The sequence below is a fragment of the Phascolarctos cinereus genome, unplaced genomic scaffold (genome assembly GCF_003287225.1).
Source record: "Phascolarctos cinereus isolate Bilbo 61053 unplaced genomic scaffold, phaCin_HiC Scaffold_3;HRSCAF=262, whole genome shotgun sequence".
NCBI lineage: Eukaryota > Metazoa > Chordata > Mammalia > Diprotodontia > Phascolarctidae > Phascolarctos > Phascolarctos cinereus.
Genome location: NW_027555736.1, coordinates 104,703,511 through 104,724,734, shown reverse-complemented (window position 1 = coordinate 104,724,734; position 21,224 = coordinate 104,703,511). Strand labels below are relative to the sequence as shown.

At 39.7% G+C, this 21,224-nt stretch overlaps 1 protein-coding gene and 1 pseudogene across 1 annotated transcript in view; both read left to right on the top strand.

Annotated features, from left to right (window-relative positions):
- The window catches only part of SORCS3 (sortilin related VPS10 domain containing receptor 3), a 670,210-nt gene that overhangs the window by 613,501 nt on the left and 35,485 nt on the right, over window positions 1-21,224 (top strand). Inside the window, exons 15-16 of the mRNA XM_020987979.2 lie at window positions 4,364-4,481; window positions 5,729-5,862. Coding sequence (XP_020843638.1) covers window positions 4,364-4,481; window positions 5,729-5,862 — 252 coding nt within the window. The remainder of the gene's footprint in view (window positions 1-4,363; window positions 4,482-5,728; window positions 5,863-21,224) is intronic.
- Window positions 6,639-11,750, top strand: LOC144456218 (uncharacterized; annotated as a pseudogene).

The window sequence follows — 21,224 nt, the reverse complement described above, 5'->3', positions numbered from 1 at the left end:
TATAAGCAGTACTGTTGGCAATTGCACCTATGAGATAAGGAATATTTTGTTTATGCTGCTACAACTTGTAAACTGGGAAATCCTCTAGGAATGTACTTTTTAAGTAATCTAATCTAGAAACTATAGGAGTATAGGTTAAAGGGACAACAGAAAAAGGACCGCATTTCAGTGTTTAAGAAGAGTCGGAATCATTGCTTAATTAATTCAAGTTTTTATTATAGGATACATGTGTGTATATGTGTATACACACACACACACACACACACACAGATACATATATCTTATCCATGGCATTCTTTCCAAATTGGCAGATGACACAAGCCTGGAAGGACAGATGACATGCTGAATAACAGAGTTCAGATCCAACAAGGTCTAGCCCAAATTTAATAAGCTGAAAATTCAGTAGAGAAAAATGTAAAGCATTATACTTGACCTAAAAACAACAACAACAAAAAAACTACTTCTCAAGTTCAAGGTCTAGGAGGGTGATGGTGAGACTGCAATTTGTCTGATAATGATGCTGGGGGTTATAGAAGACTGGAAGGTCCATAGGAGTCAAGAGTTGAATGTGATAGCCAAAAAAGTTAATGAAATATGTGTCTACATTAAGAAAGGAACAGGAAGAATGGAAGTGATGGTCCCTCTATACTCAGCCCTGATCAGCCCCATTAGAGTGCTGTGTTCCATTCTTGACACTACAGTTTAAAAAGGCTGTAGAGAAGTTGAAGAGTGTGAAAAGGAAGATAACAAGGATGATGGCAGTGGTTTGTTGGTAAATATTCAACAACCAGCTTTTTTTTTGGGAGGGGAAGAGAATGTATACATAACACACTTTTTTATGTTGAATCTGCATTTTTAACATTTTTTCCTTCAGTTTCTTAAGTCTAGACAATCAGCAAAACCATAAACCAAGCCCTGATTTGTAGGGACTGCTGACTTTTTAGGTACAAATGCTTACTTTGAAAATATAACAATTGATTCTCCCAAATCATTGGAGCTGTCTCCAGCACACCTGTGGAGGGGACATGAATGCCTGCCATAAGAGGGTCAGTTGGAGGAACTGAAGAAGAGTCAGAAAAAAATAGAATAGTATTTGAAGGGCTGTTATATGAGGGAGGGATTTGACTTATTCTGTTGGGCTCTAGAGGGCAGAACCAGGAGCAAGGGGTGGCTTGGTGTCAGGAAAAAAAAATTAATCTTGATGACAGCATCTCCAAAGTACCTTGGAAGGTGGTAGCTTCCTGCTCATTGAGGATCTGCAAGCAAAGGCCAGATGAATATGTTGTAGTGGAGATTCTTTCAGGGTATGGGTTATACTCCATACCAGATAGATTCTCAGGTCTGTTCTCACCTCTATAATTCTGTGACAGAGATTGCAAGTGAGCTATAGAAGTTCAGTAAAGTAGTTGGTAATGCAGTGGATGGAACACTGGGCCTAGAATCAAGAAGACCTGAATTCAAAGCCAGCCTCAGATATTACCTGTATGACCCTGGGCAAGTCCATTAACCTTGATTTTCCTCAATTTATAGTTCTACAAAATGGGGACAATAATAATACCTAACTCCCTGGGTGGTTGTTAGGATCAAATGAAACAATAATTTCGAAGTGCTTACCACAGTCCCTGGAACATAATAAGTACTATACAAATGTTGTTTATCATCATCATCATTATCATTATTATTATAGATACTGTAGTCAGTGAGGGCTTCCTGGAGATGGTAGGATTTGAAAAGTCAGAAGGAAAGTCAACTGGTAGCCTCTGCCCCTCAAAGTTCTTTTGTTAGCTGGTTGGTCAATGTAGATGGGACTAGGGAGTGGGTTAGAGAGGCGACAATAATGGTGGCAAGAAAACCTATGGAAAAAGTAACAACCTCAAGTCATTTTCAATATCCACCCTATAGTCTTCTGTGGATCTTTGGCTACAATGGCCTTACACCTTCTGTGTTGGCAGTCACATGGTGACAAGGTGATATGTTGGTATGATTTTCAGTGAATTTCAGGATACATACATACACATATACATACACACACACACACACACACACACACACACACACACGCACACATATTTTCCCCCTGGCCTCTCTTTATTCCTCCCTCATAGCTAAGGAATTTTCAAAAAAATCCTTGGGGGATGGACATGGAAAGATGCTACCAGGGAACAGTAGCTACATTCACTAACCCCAACAGAATAGTGCCCATTTTTATATGGGTCCTTTATCTGATGGTCTTACACATCCACAACAGATAGGAGAACTAAGAATGAAGCCAATGAAGCCTCCTAATCTCCTAAATAACTGCCATAAAGTCATTGTACTGAAGTTTATACACTTTTCTCAGAAGACAACCTTCCTCTTCCCAAGCCTAACCTCTGAGCATATGAATTCTTACATGAAATATAATTTTATCATCTTGGTCATCAGAAAAGCATAGAAGTAGCAATTAGGAGGTGAGAGAAGGGGTAGTAGAGGCAGGCACATGGTCAGCAGCAACAGTGGCAGCTGCCAATGAAGGAAGAGAGAAAATTATGGAAAGTTGACAGAACAAAAACTAGAAATGGTACAATTCAGGACCATTTATGGTCAAATATGGTCAAACGGTACTATGCTGCTCTATATTCTCTGAGGCCACTACTGTATTATCACCAAGCACAAAGAAGGAAGTTCTTAACAATGTCAAAGTCATCAGGAGAAGTTTAAATGATGTTTATTCAATGTTCTCTATAGGAGAATGCAATGAAGGGTACAAAACTGCCTTAGAAATACTACCATCAGAAATGGTTTAAAACAGAGAAAGCTTTTGGTGTTTAAAGAGCTTCAGGTATCTAGAAAATTCACCATGCGGAACATTCCTTTTCCAATGTTAGATATATACATAGAGAGACTGATTGATAGATAGACAAATGTGATAGAATAGATGGATGTACAGATAGACGAATGATAGAATAGATAAATGGATAGATAGATATGATAGACAAATATAATAGATGGGTAGATACATGGTAGAGAGACAAATATGATAGATACAGATATGATAGCTAAATATAATAGTAAGGCAGACAAATATGATAGCTGCAATAGACAGATATATAGACAGATATGATAGAACGGACAGGCATATATACGTAAGTAGGAAGAGATCCAGGAGAGAATGTTATCTTGAAAACCTAGAGAGAAGAGAGAATTAAAGAAAAAGAGGTGCTCAACAGTGTCAAAGGCTGCAGAGAGGTTAAGGAATTGGTAGAAGACATTTGCACATTTGGAATTCTTCAAACAAATGATATCAGAGATCCACACCTGAGTATCTCCTACTTCGATGCATTTTGGATCCTCAAAATATACATATTTCTTGGACAGCAGAAAAAAAATCCCTCAACTTGTTAATTGTCTTAGGTATCACCAAGAGAATGTCATAGCCCAGACAGAAAAAAAAAAAATACCCATATGGTGATGTGAGGAAGAGACAGATATTTTCCCATGCACAGAAAGGCAGGTCTCCAATTGGATTGAATTGCAGTAATGTAATAATTACTCACCCTCTTAAATCACTCTGATAGATCTGCCATATTGTGATTCCATAATGTGCAACTAGGGAAGAGTTTAGAAAATCAGTAGGGTTTTTTTTTTCTACTTTTCTAGAAAGGATTGATCATTCATATTTATTGAACCCTTCAAATACTAGCCTTTGGAAAGGTCAGTATTGATTACTGTAGTCACTCAGGTTGTATGGCTCTTTACTGTACATACATATGAGCCCCCTTTCTGAGACTACTGTTGTTTTTGGTGGGATAAGAGATGATACAGAAGGGATAATGTTTCTGAGCTTCTAACCAAGCATTTTTGCTATTACCAAGAAAAATGCTTATAGAGACATCCCTTTATCCAAAGAAGTCCATGAATGCTATGATAGCCTTTCCTAACCCTTCTTAATCCTAGTGCTTTCCCCTGTTAATTATTCCCTATTTATTCTTTATATAGTTTGTTTGTATATATTGTGTATATGTGTGTATGTATACACATAGGTCTCTCTCTCTCTCCATATACACACACACACACACACACACACACACACACACACACACCCTATGTATTTTTGTTTGCATGCCATCTCTCCCATTAGATTGTGAGCTTCTTAAGGGCAGGGACTGGCTTTGGCCTTTCTTTGTATCCCTGGTGCTTGGCACAGTGCCTAGCACGTAGTAGGCACTTAATAAATGCTTATTGACTGACTGACTAACTGAAAGAAAGGAGCTTTATGTGGAATGGCCGTGGCTTGCAATTATTTTCAACACTACTTTTTGCCTGATCTTGCCACTGCCTTTGTGACTCGTGATCCATCTCTCCTTCTCCCTCAAACCCTTAGAGTTTTTGGCCACTTCAGCCTCCGTTCAGAGTGGCAGCTGGTGAAAGTGGACTACAAATCCATCTTCAGTCGAAGGTGCAACAAGGATGACTTCCAGACCTGGCACTTGCTTAATCAGGTAGGCCCAGCTGCCTCGGGTTTCCTAATTGACAGTTTCACCACATGCCTAACATTGCTTTTGCAGAAACTCTTACTGTGGGTCCCTTCACCTAGGACAAAGAGGAGATAAATTATGAGAGCTACTTAGTTTCCCTGGAAGGAATTTATACATAGATGTAAGTCTCAGATGATAAGATTTTAACTCTTTCTGAGGAAAAGCCACTGAGGATTTCCTATTTCCTTTGGTATCTCACTGATTTTGAAGGAGCTTCAGTGGCCTGCTGGGAGACTGGGTATTGAATCACAGGCTACAGGAAGTATGGTAGGGCCATTGCTTTAGAACTGTCAGGGACAGTAGAGGCCATGTAGTCCAACACTTTCATTTTTGCAGGTGAGTGAACTGTGATCCCAAGATGTTAAGTGACTTCTACAAGGTTTCATGAGTAGTAAGTAGAAAAATTGGAATTTGAACACAGCACTTCTGACTCCAAAATTTAGTGCTCTTTCTACAAAGTTGTGATGATCTGAACCATATAAAATGATTTGACTTAAAACTGATACTATTGTCATTTAGTATAATAGTTATTGTTTAGTCACTTTCAGTTATATTTGACTCTTTGTGATCTCATTTGGGATTTTCTTGGCAAAGATACTGGAGTGGTTTGTTATTTCCTTCTCCAGCTCATTTTACAGATGAGGAAACTGAAGCCAACAGGGTTAAGTGACTTGCCCAGGGTCACCCAGCTAGTAAGTGTCTGAGGCTGGATTTGAACTTATGATGAGTCTTTCTGACTCTAAGCCAGCACTCTATCCACTGTGCCATCTAGCTGCCCTTAGTGCAATAATCACACAGTAATTAGAGAGGAAGTAACTGAATTACCAAAATGAGGGTCCTTTCTCCTCCATGGTAGTACTTCACTACAGCTCAGTAAAGTTGTTGGAGGCCTGTGTGTTGTGAGTGGAAAATGACCTGTATTACCTCTGCCCTTTGTAGAGTGTAGGAAAGACATTGCAATAGTTTGGCCTTTTGGCAGCAGCCTGGGTGGCAAGTCTTACCCTGTTATTCCTTCTCCTCAGTAGGAAGAGCTTCATTAGCTTTATCCTCATACCTAATGTAATTTGAGGATGGTAGGCCTATGGTTTTTTTCAGCATGAGCCTGATATGGGGCATCGGGCAAATGATAGGACAATAGACATAATATTAGCCAAGAAGCCATCCTTCTCCTTCCCACCTCTCAACCTTTCACTATGGCTTCTTTTTTACAGGGAGAACCTTGTGTTATGGGGGAAAGGAAAATATTCAAGAAACGCAAGCCAGGAGCACAGTGTGCATTAGGACGTGATTACTCTGGAACTGTGGTCTCTGAACCATGCATCTGTGCAGACTGGGACTTTGAATGGTGAGTCTATTTGGTTTTCTTTTCCATTGGTTTACAAATATGGCCTTCTGCCCCTTGGGTTGAGGCAGGATAAGGACAAGAAGCATGCTATATGTCAGTCAGACTGCCAGCTTTGGTCCCAAGCTGCTTATCACAGTGGGATTACTGCATGCAGGGACAGAAGTCAAGGGAACAAGGCATTTTCAGAACAAATAATTTCACCTGTCCAAAGGGTGGCAGGGGGAATGATTGGGCGATCTTACCCCTACTTAAGAAAAAGGTGTTACAGAAGTTGAGGCTAGAACCTGAAAGTCCTTCACTGGCCCTAGACCACAGAGGATAAATCCATGGCAACTGTTAACACAACAACTGAGCAATTGACTGCAGACTTCTGCATGTGTTGGTTCAGTTCTACAGGAACATGAATGAATGAATAAGACAACATTTGTTAAGTTCTTACTATATACTGAGCATTGGGAAAATAATTCCTGCCCTTAAAATGCTCACATTTTAATAGGAGACAATACATATAGGAAGTGATGGCTAAGTTGGGGTATTTTGGTTTGGAGAGTCACATGAATGGTGAGTAGGGCCATAAGGGAGTGGACTGACATACTCTTTCCAGTAGCAATTGCAGTATTGCTTTGAATTTGAACGAATGAAATGAAAAGTATTTAAGTACTTATGTATAAACCATCATTCCAGAAGTAAAGGGGAATGGGGGGAAGGGCAACTGATGAGAAGATGGTCAGGGCATAAGGTGAGGCATGGCTGAGGCTGCTTAGAAATATTGGGCCATGGCCATCACATCCCCGGTCCCTGAGCTTCCTTCGGAAACCCAGCTTGTGTAGCCACTAGCCAGCAATGAGACGACAACTCATGCTCTGAGACCATGGAGTGAGAAAGCTCCGGAGATACATTTGTGCTCCAACATGAGAGCCACCTCAGGTGGTTTCAGTCACAAAGAATTGCTAAAAATATGGAAAAGGCTTTTCTACTGTATGTGGATGCAGGACAAACCTCTCCTACAGGAGCAACTTGGAAATACAATTTCCCAGCTCATTCATGTTTTTCAGAACACAGAGACCCAGCACCTATTTGTTCAGACATTTTTGGCAAACCATGAAGCATGAGTGGATTGGAATAGACAGATTGCACCTGGATAAGTTCTACATGCTAATGCACCTGCTTCTGAACCAATCCTTTGAGGCATTAAAAAGAAATGAATGGGAGGAAAGTCATGTTCAACTACTTCTGGATATCCTAATGAAAGATAGTCAGGCACCTACCTTGTGGAGTAAAGGCCCTCTTTATTGATGTATACATGGAAGAACAGACTGCAATAGGAAGAGAGGAGCTTACAGCAGATCCAAACCTGAAGTTAATTGTGCCATTCTACAAAATTGCAGCTAGGACAGAGGATTCTGCTTTGCTGTATAATACAGTCAAGAGACATCTTTGAAGAAATTTTGGAACAAGCTCCCTTTGCCATTGAAAATTTAATAAGAGAATTAAATGCAAACCAAGAGGACAGTGAACGGTTAGAAGCTGAAGCAGATGATATGACATCCATAAGATTCCCTAGGAAGCAAAAGAAAGAAAGGTAAGAATTCCTCCTCAATCACAAATAAACCAAAGGTAGAAAAGCAGAATGATGACCAGGGACGTATCGGCCTTGTCCTTTAGTTTAACTATGAGGAAATCACTGATATACTGTTTGAAATGGCCAGTAGGTGAAGTGCTCCTTCCTTGAATAGGAAGCATCTCTACAAACTGGTCAGAAAGTTCCAGAGCCTTGTCAAAGGCATAGTCCTTCAAGATAGCCTTGCTCAGCATAACAAATTGGACAGGAATAAGCTTCAGCAAAAGAAGACTTGTTTGCCAAAATTGGAATTGCAAAAAGAGAAAGGGGGGGGGAGATAAAAAGCAGAATATGGAGACAGCTGTGACTTTTAAGATAAGTCAAGAACCACGAAGAGAAAAGAGATGAATAAAAGGAAGAATATGAGTATGGATTCTTCTTTTCCATATGAGATTGGCATGTCTGATAAAGCAATTCCTTTAAATTCTCAAAACAACAAGAAAAAAAAAAAGGGTCAAGGACCAAAAGCCGTAGAAGTAACAGATGGCTTCCAGGAGCCAAATAAGAATGATGAAACAGAGACCCAAAAAAATGGAAAAAAAAAAAGACTGACAAACCTTGAAGTGATGCCAGCCATTGGTGAAAGCAGAAAACAAAAAGATGCTTGTAAGAAGATAGAAACCAAGGTACAGCAAATTAAAAACTTGTACATCACACTTTGGAAGACTTACATGGAAACTCCTGATGTAAAAGGATTACCAGCACATCCTATTATTTCCCCAAAGCCAGAAAGTAATGACATAGGAACCCCTAAATTGGTTACAAAGCCAGGGAGGCAAGTTGTTAATGGAAGCAACCACACTACTCCCCAGGTAACCTCAAAGGTTTCTTCAGAAATGGTTAATCTGTTACAGTTAAGTAGAACCAGTGACCTAGAGATAGAGTGTCAGGTTATAGATGCCACTAGAATGAGTAAAGAGAAACATGAGTGGGTTAGTAGAAACAGCATTGTTCCTCCCCAACAAGATAAGGCCAATTTATCCAAGAGGGAATTAGCAGAGAGTACAGAAAATCCAACAGATTGTGACTTTCTTCCCCCTCCAAAAAGGCCCATCAGGAGTGTCAGCAGATCAACAGGTTCCTTACAGACAAAAAATAAAAGTGTTTTGTGGTCTCTAGGACCAGGGTGCTCTTCAGACCTCCAGATAGAAGAGTGCAAAGAATACAAGGAAAGGTATTTAATACTTTCCAAGTGTTAGGACTGGTTTTCTGGATGATCTTCAAGGATTCCAACTTCCAAAAAGTAGTTGGTAGAAGAAATATTTTCTATCACAAGGCAAATAAACATTCCAGGATATCATTAGCAAGGAATCACATTACAAATATCTTTTTTTTTTCCAGTAATAAAAACTGAGTTTTAGCACAAGAAAAAAAAGAAAGAAATATTGAGTCATGTGATTCACTAACCATTTAGGACAATAGGACCCCATCCTTTCATTCTTAAACCAATTTCCTTCCACATAGATTACTCAGAATTATTTGTGGGAGGGGTGCAAACTCTCCCCACACTGCTGTGAACTGCAGCAAATCCTTTTGACCCCAGCTGGGAAGTTTCTCTATCCCCAATGCCAATCAGAGTTTGTATCAGAATTTTATTTGGCTGGTTTATACAGCATATCTCAATCAGTTTAAAACAGAGGTGCGAAATTCACAGCCAAGTGGTAGACAAGAATCCTAAGTGCAGCCCAAACTAGATTAAAATGTGATGGGGAAATGTTTAACAAAATAAATAAAAATACAATATAACATAGATAATGTTAACTTGTGATTTTCTAAATCATTATTCAGCTAGCAAGTTTCCATTTCTATTTAAGTATGACCCCAGTGGTTTAGAAAATGCATGGAGGGCGTCAATCACCAACTTATAAAAAGGGATTGGATCAGAAATTGTCAGATTTGATCCATCTCTGAAATTATTAACCCTGAGTTGGGGTAGAGAAAAAAAAAACACTCCCCTACCCAACCAACTTCATTTAGAGGATTTAACCCACCCTACAGTGGGGGCCCAGACCTTGAAGTTATTTCTTATTAAGTGTTTCATTTAGTAAATGAATGCTCCTGGGTCACTATGTTAATGGATTCTCCTAGTATCTGTCCTCTGCACTCTGGATGTCCATCGCTTACAAAGCTTGTCTTCAGTCAGATTCTTTACATTTTTAAGATGGAATGGAATTTAAATTATGTTAGCAGGACCCTTTTTCATGGTTATTCAGACAGGCACTTCAGAGCCAAAGGATGGTTTCACATTTGGGATCAGTAATTTTCAATTATTAAACACAAGTACAGCAATATATTTCTAGGAATGTGGGTGCCATGCAGATGTGAAAAGTATCCATCATGGGGCATCCACCTGACTGTGAAATATAGATTTTTGACTTTTCAATTGGATTCAATTTAGTTATTGAATTCAAATATTTAATTCATTTCAGTTCAATAAGTACCTAGTTTGTGCAAGGCACAGTGCAAGGCACTGGGGATATAGCAACAAAAATGATATGTTCCCTCCTTGCTGGAGAGATAAAACAAATATATAAAGTAAATGGCAGTAATTTCAGGAAGGAGAGAGGACTAGATGCAAAGATCAGGGAAGGGTATGACCAGAAGAAGGCTCCTAAATTGATGCTTGAGGGAAGCTAAGAATTCTAAGCACTAGAGGTAAGGAGGGAGTGCTTTCCAGGCATGAGGGGCAGCATGTACAAAGATACAGAGATTAGAGATGGCATTGTGTATATAGAGAGCAAAGTGTAGGCCATACAGAATAAATAGTGCCTGGAGGTTAATAATAGGAAATTAGTGAATCCAGAAAGTTTTATGGGAACCAACTTATGGAATGCCTTAAATGCCAAGTTTGCATTTTATTCTTGAAGCAATAGGGAGGCATTGAATATTCTGAGTAGACCTGTGTTTTACAAAAATTAATTTGTCTTCTGTGTAGAGCATTAGGGGAAAAGACAGGAGAGAGTAAAAGTAGAGAGATCAATTAGGAAGATATTGTAATCCAGATGAAAGATACTGAGAGGCTGAACAAGGGCAATAGAAGAGAAAAGAGGACAGATGCAAGACATGTTGTGAGGGCAGCATCAGAAAGACTTGACAAATGATTAGATATAGGGCAAGAATAATTACAAGTTTGAAAATATAAGTGATTGGAAGGATGGTGGTGCCCTCATCAGAAAAGAGGAATTTTGGAAGAGAGATGGGCATGGAGAAAAGTTGAATAAATTCTGGCTAGACATGTTGATTTTGAGCTGCTGATGGTATCTCCAGATGGAGTCATCCATGGTAGGCAATGCAATCACCAAGACAGAACATGTAGAAAGAGAAGTGAGATGGGCTAAGGATAGAACCTTGGGAAACATTCCTGCTTAATGGGCAAGCTATAAATGATGATCTAACATAGGAGTCTGAGTAGGAATGGTCAGATGCTTATGGGGAGAACCAAGTGAGGGCAGTGACTGTCATGGCAGTGAAGGAAGAGAGAATATTTAGCAAAAGGGCATCATTCAATCAGCCAATAATCATTCATTAAGTATTGATTATGCGCCAGGCATGGGGGACTTAAATGCTAAAAGAATCAGTCAAAAGTGAGATAGTTCCTGCCCTTAAGAAGTTTACATTCTACTGGAAGTGTCAAAAGCTACAGAATGACATGTGAGAAAAGGCCATTGGTTTTTAGTAATTAAGGGATCAATAAAAACTTTGGAGAAAGCAGTTTCATTTTGGTCATATGGGTCAGAACTAAGGTTCCAAATGGTTGAGAGGTGAACAGGAGGAGAAGAAATGGAGGCAACAAGAATAAATTATTTGTAGAACTGACACTCAGAAAAGGAGAACATAGGACAATAGCTTGAGTGGACAGGAGGATCATTTGAAGACCTTTTTATGGATGGGGGAGACCTGGGCAATTATATAGACCTCCATGAAGGATTGATGAATACTTAGAGATTGAAAAAGGAAAGAGATGGTGGGGAAGGGAGGGAGACTGATTGAAGGAGATGACATGTCTAATATTGCCTCTGCATTTTCTAATGTGTTGTGACTTGGAGGCTCTGTTCAAGATTTCTGTATGTACTACAACATTTGTTTTCTTTATGTCTTTGCAAAGTATATTGAAACCCTTTTCAACACAGCTGGGAAACTTAACATCTCTATGGGACTAAGAGTCTCATTACATGTATGTTCTCTGGGACAGGTCTCTTGTTGCCTCCTGTTGCTCTCCTGCACCAAAAGTCTACACCAATTTCTTCACAGTGTAACCATAAAGTAATGGGACTGGCTTTTTAACACATCAGAATTTATAGATCTGGATGAGTTCAGTCTATCAAAGTTTAACCTGGGGCAGCTGTTTACTGAAGCTACCATTGCTAGAAACATCTCCAAATACATTCCTTGGCAACTGGCATTTTATTTGGCAGGTTTATGTAGCACATCCCAATTAGTTGGATTCTTTCCTCAGGAAGGAAGTATGAGCTTATGACATGGAAAGAGGACTGGAGTTTTGTTCAGGGGCAGTAGCATAGCCAATGAGGTTTATTTGAGGCATGATTATCCTAATTTGAAAGAGCATTGGGCATAGCATCCAAATAAGAACAGAGCTGGCATACCAAATCTGCCATTTATTAACAGTAGGACCATGAGCAGATCACCTCCTTTCTTTAGGTCTCAGTTTCCTCATGAGTAAAGTGAAGTAGGGATGGATTACCAGGGGTGGGGAACCTATGACCTCAAGGCCACATGTGGCCCTCTAGGTCCCCAAGTGCAGCCCTTGACGGAACCCAAACTTCACAGAACAAATCCCCTTAATAAAATGATTTGTTCTGTAAAACTTGGATTCAGTCAAAAGGCCATATCCAAGGACCTATAAGGCTGCATGTGGCCTTGAGGCCATGTGTTCCCCACCCCAGATTAGACAGTCTCTAAGGTCCTTTCCAACTCTAGCATTCTGCAACCAGTGAGTCATTCGAGAAAATGAGTATTTTTATTTTCTAGGCATATCTTGTTTTGATCCCACGTGGTGTCACACAGCTTGATCCTTCACCTTATTCACCAGAAGTGACTATAAATGACTTTTAGCTATTTCAAAAATCAAACACATCCTCAAAGGATGCCACCACTGAACAAATTCAAAAGAGCATACTACAAGTTCAGAAGACCTCTGCTAAGGAGAGGTTACTAGAAATATTTTATTCAATGACAGCCTCGTTAGAATAAGTGTTTACCATTCTATCCTTCCCCAAGGGGAACAAGTTTAGAGAGCTAGTACTCTTTTATGTAGACACATTCTATCTCTTTAAAGAAATGCACACACACACACACACACACACACACACACACACACACACACACAAGAAAATCATTTCTCTGACTTTCAGATTAGCTTTCTGTAAAACGCAAGGGTCCTACTAGATGATCCCTAGGGTTGCTTCTAATTCTAAGTCATTCTAAATTCTAAATTTAAAGGAGTAGTCAGATGGGATGGGAAGAGAACCCCATGGGGAGACTCTTTTATTAGAAGAGGCAGCACCATTCAGAAATAACATATAATTGAAATGATCAGAGGATAAGTGTGAGTAGTGTTTAACAAAAATTATTTTTTTTATTTTTGCCATAAATAATTTTCAGACATGGAAAATCAAATAATAATAGTCTCTTATGGACCCCTTCTAGAGTCTTAAGATGTATCAGTTGGAGGAATTGGGAATGTTTAGTCTACAGAAGAGTTGACTGTGGGGGAACATGATTGTGATCCTGAAGTATCTCACAGGCTTTCACATGGAAGATAGGTTCAACCTATCCTATTTGTCTCTAAAGGACAGACATAGGATTAACCAATATGCATTATTTTGGCTCAACATGAGAAGGCTGTATGGTAGCAAAATAGGCTGGCTCGTGAGGTAATGAGTTCTGCATCACTGGAAGTGGTAAAATAAAAGCCACATAGCAAGTTGTAGAGGTTTTAAAAAGCCTTCTTATTTCAGAAAGAGCTTGGATTGAGTGATCTGTGGGTCTCTTTTAGCTTGGCGCTTCCTTGAGACACGTTGTACCAGTCCCTACCACAAGGGGATCATTAGCGGCTTCCCCTAAGACACCTAGCTGAGAGCAATTGTGTTGAATTAGATTTTCCTGGAAGAAAAAAAGCAGCATAGTTTAGTTCAGATGTTCTAGCTCCTTTTTTGTGCCATGAGCAATCTGCTGAAGCTTGTGGATGCCTTCTTACAGAATTGTTTTCAAATGCATAAAATTAAATACATAAGGAAATCACAAAGGAAGCCAATGATATCAAAATACAGTGTTATATATACACAGATGCCCACAAGGATGTTGCATTATATATACACATATGAACACAAATATGCTGCATATATATATATATATATACATATGCACACAAATATGCTTAATATATACATATATGCACATATACATATATGTGTACATTTATAAGCTTACATTTGTGTATATACGAGTATGTCGTATATAAGTATGTATATGCACATACATATGCACATACATATGCTGCCTATGTATGTCATGTATTTGTGTACACATGTGTATATATTAATATATGTAGCATATGTATATGCATATGTATATATGCATATGCATACACCTACGCACAATATACTCACATATATACAATATATATACACAGAAATACATACAGTTTTACATAAATTACATACACATAATTTAATGGATCCAAGGTTAAGAATCCCTGGTTTAGTGAAAAGAATGCTATTTTAGCCAATTAGTAACCCACCTGACGCTACAGTTGAGGGAGATGATTAGGAAATAATAGAATAATAAGTTGTATTGGGATAGATGAGACCCTAGCCCTCTTCTCCAGAAACCTGCAGCCTTACAGGATATACGGTGACGCAAGGCTGGTTCTTATTATTGCTGTGGGCTTGTGATGTACGAGCCCTTTCCTCTCTCTGGGCCTTTTTCTTCATCTGTGAAAGGAAGGGTCCCTTCAGCTTTGCCATCCTCTGTTCCTCTGCCTCTATGGAAACTTAGTTATTTCTCTGATCCAAAGGCAGATCACTTCCAGCTGAATGGCACAGTCAGTGTTAAGTCTTGGAGACAGAAGCAAAGGGGAAAAAAGATGTCCTAGTTTAGTGGGGTCAGACAAGAGGGATTTAAATACCCATAGTTTAACATGACAGTTGAGAGGTACAATCTGAGACACAGACGTAGGTTTTATAGCTGCTCAGAAACACTTGGTAGGGGAATGCTATGGTCTCTCCCTTCTTTCCTAGTGCCTTCCAGAATGGGTGTCAGAAATCAGTAACACTTTCGCATACATATTGAAGTTTCTACTTAATAGCATCATAAATCTCCCTAGTTCAAGGTCATCATGAAGAGCCTCTTTTCAGCAAGCCTCCAACATGTCTCTGGTCTAAGGATAAGCAGTCTGAGATGGTAGAGAGTGAAGCCTCTTCCAGAGACAAGTTTGACAGAGACATATGGGCAGTCAGCCAAGGAAGGGAGTACCCTGGGCCTGCTCTGAATCCAATGAGGACTCTCAGGCAGACCTATCAGCCACATAGAGTACAGCATGTAGTGCCTTTTCACAGTACTATCTGACTCATCAGGACCTCTGCCTAGCTTGGTGCCCAGTCCACACTGGGACCTCATAAATGCCTAAAGAATAGGAAAAAGAAGCAGCTAGAGTTATATTTGAAGTCAGAAAGAAAGTCCTTAATTTGAATTCCACTTCAGAAACATTTTAGGTGTGACTCTGGACAAGTCACTTAATCTTGCTTAGACTCAGTTTACTCATTTCTTAAATGGGGATAACAATGACAACTTTACAGATTTGTTATGAGACTCAAATGGCATAAAATATGTAAAGTGCTATGTAAATCTTAAACTGTTCTATATATTAGCTTTTTATTGTCATTATTATCTTGGTCAAGAGGTCACATTTTTATCCATTCTTTCCCAGGTACCACAGTGGGAGATCTCTAAAATCCAGTGAGCCGAAGTATCCACATCATTTAGCAAATGCCCCTTGATGGAGGGAATTTACATAAGTAAATGATCAAGCAATAAATAGTTCCTGTATCCATCCCTATACTTAGTACCTGGCCCTGCCCTCTAGGAACGAGCTGTCTAATTGAGGAGATGAGAGGCATACATGCACAGACAAGAAAACAATGAAGAATTTAAGAAAGCATTAAAGTGGCTGGTGGTGCATTCTGTAAATGGTATAAGAGTTTAGAGGAGAATGGGGATCAATAAGGACTAGGAAACCAGAGAAGGCTTGATGGAGGAGGTAGGATTTTATAAAGTTGGGCCTTGAAGATAGAATTTGGGAGGGGAGAAGGTAGGGCATTCCTGGCTCTAGGAACACTGTGAGCAGAGATTCAGAGGCAGGAATGAGCATGGCAGATCTGTGGGCCAGCAAAGGAACCAGTTGGCCCAAGGGGAAGGAATATAAGGAAATAAAATTAGATGTGTACTGTGGAGAGAGATTAGAGAGGTCCTTGAAAGAAAGCTAAATAGACTTGCCCTCTGGCCTCTAGAAGCTTATGGTTTAAAAGGAATACTTGCACTACACAGTGTGAGTTTTTGCAAAAAAAGATTTGTTGGGGAGGGAGGAGGAGGAGAAGGAGGAGGAGGAGGAGTGAGAGTTTTGTTTTTGTTTGGGGATTTTTTCACACCAAACCACTTCTGCCATAAAGAGTATCTGATCTGACTGGAGGCTTGGAGAAAATTAACTTCTTGTCAATGTTTTTGACCTTAACCCAGGATTTTACATGAATTGGACAAAGAAAAACTTGCAAATGTCTGTACAACTTCTTGTAATGATGAAAATCAAGGTTAATCAGTCAATAAACAATTATTATGCACCTATTGTTTGCCGGGCACTGTGCCTGAGCATACAAAGAAAGGCAAAGGCCAGTCATTGCTTTCCAGATGCTTACAATCTAATAGAGGAGACAACATGCAAATAACTACATATAAAAGAGCTACAGACAAGAAAAATGGAAGAAAATCAATAGAGGGAAGGCCTTAAGAATAAGGAGCTCAGGAAAGGCTGACTGTAGGTGAGATTTTAGCTGGCCTTTGAAGGAAGCAAGGGAAACCAGGAGATAGAGATGAGGAAGCAGTTAGGAATGTTGGGACTTGGTTGCCTGCTAAAAATGCTAGGTGTTGTGATGAATAAAGCATTGGACTTATAGTCAGAAAAACCTGAGTTCAAATGTTGCCTCAGACCAGGGGTGGGGACCTGAGTCCTGGAGGCCACCTGTGGCCTCTGGGCCTTAGGTTTGCCACTCCTGCCTCAGACACTTGCTAGCTGCATGACCCTAGGCTAGTCACTTAACCTCTCTTGGCCTTCCTTTCCCTGTCTGTTAAAATGAAGATGATAATAACATCTATCATACAGGGTTTTGTGAGGGTTAAATGAAATAACAGATGCAAAGCACTTTGCAAAACTTGAAGGACAATGTAAATGCTAACTGCTATCTCTAGATATTGTCCCAAGGGTCTGGCAGAGCCCCTCTTACCCCCTCTACCCCATGCATCACTGAGGATCAGACTGTAACCATGGCTTGGCAGGCCCCTGGGATCCAGAGCCCAAAAGCTATTGTTGCCTTACACAGTTCTTCCATTAGCTTGGTGGCTCACGGCTTTCTTCTCAGATGAGATGCTTCCAAGGCTTGGGAAGAGCATGGCAAGGTATATTCACCGAGGGCTGTCATGGCATTTCTGTCTTTGAATGTTTAGGAGTCTCACAGCTGAGAGAGAATCGTGGCCAAACTGTTTCCTGGCTGAATTTCTTAGTGTGTTTGCAGCGTCGGTGGGACACACAGTTTGAGAGTTCTAGGCAACCCCTCTCTAGATTTTACCTCCTCCGTCTTCATGATTGACTTTGCCTGAAAAGCACTTTTCCCCTAGAAGCAACTGGCCCTGGTTTTTCACCTAAATCATGCAAACCCCAGGGCTGTGGAGGGAAGCTGGGCAGTTCCATGAGATTTAATATACATTTAGCTCCAGTTAATGAAGAAGCCCACAGCTCGGGGGCCCCCAGTGATGTTTTCCTTAATGTTATTAAATATTAATGAGACTTTTTTCCCTCTTTGGGGCAAAGTACTGGGCCTCACGCACATTTTTAATTACTGAATTACTAACAGGTATATTTTACTGCACAGAGCCGAAGTGCTGAAGATGAACATTTCACAGTAAGATGGAGAACATTAAGAAATCTCTCTTCTTTCCAAGGCAGCTTGCAATGGTAGTCACAACCCAAAGAATACTAATCATACTCAAGGTCAGCAGAAACTCAGCCAGGGTCCTTCAATAAACCAACCTGTGGAACTTTCTGGGTGCCAGCCATAACAAGTCCCTGATATTTCCACAGATAAATCCAAGGGCAGATATTCCAGGCATGGGCAAGTTCATGATTCGTGATGCTCTAATATTCATTCTGCAGTAAGTAGGTGGAGTGAAAATCCTGCAACAGAGAGTGAGAAAGGTTGGTGAAAGATTTCTTCAGTTCCTCTCCCCACTCAAAACACCAGCCCCTACCTACTGCACAAATGTAATTCCTACATTGCTTTCAAGGCACAGATAAATTCCTTACCTCTCCATGCTGCCATTCAGAACTATTCCATGTCATATTGATTTCCTCTGTCACATCTAGCATGACTATATATTTTCTGAACCATATATTCCCAAGGTTGATTACAGTATGTAATCAAAAATAATATAAGCTTTCCAAGGGCTGAGACTTTGTCTCCTACTTTCTTGTATGTATGACAGTAGCCAGGATACTGCTGGGTACACAGTAGGTATTAGATAAATGCTTATTTGCATCCCCTTCCTCTTCTAACCCCTTCCCTCCAATCCCTGCTTTTTTTTTTAAGAAGTGAGTGATCATATTTTTATTCATTGAAATTTAAATGACAAACATGAGTGTTAGTTGACAAATAACTTAGTTTACAAAACCTCAAGGGGAGATACCCAATGCAAGATCCCTGTGAAAAGACATGAAGGGATTGAAAACCTAAAGGAACAGGATAGACCTACAAAATATATAGGTCAATTCTACAAAAGTAATGGAAAAGCACCTTTGAGGGCCTGGTTCAGGGACTCCATGTATTAGAACCACCCAAGTGTAAAGGATTGGGAGTAAAAACTTTGTTCAAGAATCTTTCCTGGGACCTGCAGGCCATTTCCACTGCATAGTCATATACAGGGCTTAATGTACCTATAGCCCAGGCTTATCAGGATGTGTGAAGCCTCCAGACTGGAGGGAACCTATACAGACTTTCATTCTCTAGTTTTTTTTTTTATTGCTAGTACAAGATACTTCCCCCCATCCCCAAGTTTTATACCCTGAAAACATTTAAGCAAAGCTATGTAATTGTGTCATTGTGACTGATAGTACATCACTTTCCACTTTTATAATTTAACATTCATTAAGAAAAAGAAGATAGATATAAGATAAAATAAACTGATTAATGTATAGATAGGTAGATAGATAAGAGAGAGAGAGAGAGAGAGAGAGAGAGAGAGAGAGAGAGAGAGAGAGAGAGAGAGAGAGAAATAAAGGAAAGTATCAGAGCCAAAGTGGATAACCCTTGTCTTAGAGGGGGGAAGAGGCATGATCCCTGTTAAGAAAACAACTACAACCACTTGCTTTACCATTAATCGTGGTAAATCCCCTTCCCCCACCCCCATGAGGACTTAGCTTGTACCTCTTTGAGGCACTTATCACATTTTGCTTTGTATTACAGTTATACGTGTACATGTCTTATCTCTCATACTTAAGAGGTGATGTCTCATTCATCTTTCTAATCCTCACAGCAACTGGCATAGGGCCTTGGCTGTTTACTAAATGAATGAATGAGGGGATGAATGAATGAGTAGTTGAATGAGTGGCAGAGTGAATGAATCTTGACAGGAGAGGAAGAGGGTAGACTAGACAAGGATGGGAGGGTGCTCTCCTGGGAGGAGAATATTTCCCCATAGACACTCTAGGATGCTGTTTCACTGCCAAGAACAGAGATGATGAAGTAAGTGCCTAGGTTCATATGGCATAGCCTCTGGACATTCAGTAAACCATTCTGGGTTTTGCTTGCAATTACTGTCTGTAGTGGCCAAAGAATGAATGAACAGGGAGAATGGGTCAAGAAACACGAGCTCCATCTTCCCCCTTGTGTTGCTCCTTATGACCTTTCAGTTTTCTTCATCAGGCCTATTAAGAGTCCTGTAGAAGTGGGAGGAACTATAGCCATTTGTGGTTCTCAGGCACGAACTCTAGGCTTTTGATGAACATCCCTATTTACACATCTGTTGAGTTGGGATAGAGAAAAGAGTAGATGCCCATTCAGTAGTCTTCATTATCTTGACATCTCCATCTTGCTATGGTGAAGACAAAGATTTTCTTCTGTGTATTTCAGGCAGCTGAAAACTTTGGTACTTAAAAATGGGAAAGAAGAAGGAGGGGCCTGTCATTGACAGGGCCATTTTGAATGACTGTGTGTATATACACATATGCATATGGTATGTGACCATAAAATGACACATTTTTAAGCAAAGTCTCTTCTTTAGAAGTAGCCTTCATAGCTAAAGAGGCATAGAAGAACATCCATCTGTTGCCTAATGCCCTGTTTTGGGTAAAAATTCCAACCTATATACATACCTTATTCCTGATACTTAGCTCTAAAAGAACTTTAGTTGTTTCCAGTGATAAAGATTTGATACCCCTGATGATATTCAAAAGAAAGTGTCACTAACTCTGGGTCTCTATACATGTGTGTTATGTATTTCCAATGGTATTTAAGCACCTGCATATGTGTATGTCTATGTATCTGCAGATATCTATATGCACATATATATATATATACCTGTATTTATACATACATACATACATACATACATATATACATGTCTGAAATATGAGGGATGGGAGTACCTTGGAAGTTATCTAGTCCAACCCCTGCTTTTTACATTTGAGAAATCTGAAGTCCTGACTGGTCCAAGGTAACATAGGTAAGTGAAAGAGGTAGTATTTGAATCTAGGTCCCCTGTCTCTAAAACTAGTATTCCTTTCCTTTGCTGCTATATTTGTGCATGCAAACGCTACCAGAAACACGAAACTGTATTTGAGTATGAGTGTTCGTGTTTCAGGTAGGGTTTATAACAGGTTGCTTTGAAGGTCCTAAGTCATACAAGCATATGATTAAATGTATACACGTGTGTACGCACATATATGCATATGTATATACATATGTACAGTTCCATGAAAATGTGGATGATAAGTTTTATTCATGTGTATATTCCCCATTGTACCTACACTGGGCCTTCTGTTAATAAACCTTTAGTAAAAGTTCAAAGAATATACATATATAGATATAGATATAGATATAGATATAGATATAGATAGATAGATAGATATAGATATAGATATAGGTATATATATATATATATATATATATATATATATGCTGAAGGACAGATAGGAAGTCTCATGATGCTTTTCATTCTTTGCCTTCCTTAATCCTTTGGATGCCCTTTGAGTGAGGATCATTTGAATGGTCATAACAGATTGATTAGCCCTGGCACGCAAGGGAAGAACCTGGGAGTTAGATACTATTATCCCCATTTTACAGATGATGAAACTGAGGCAAGAAGAGGTTACATGACTTGCCCAGGGTCACATGGCTAGCGGGTATTTCAGGTCTGATGGGAATTCAGGTCTTCGTGATTCTAGAGCTGGAGTCCTATC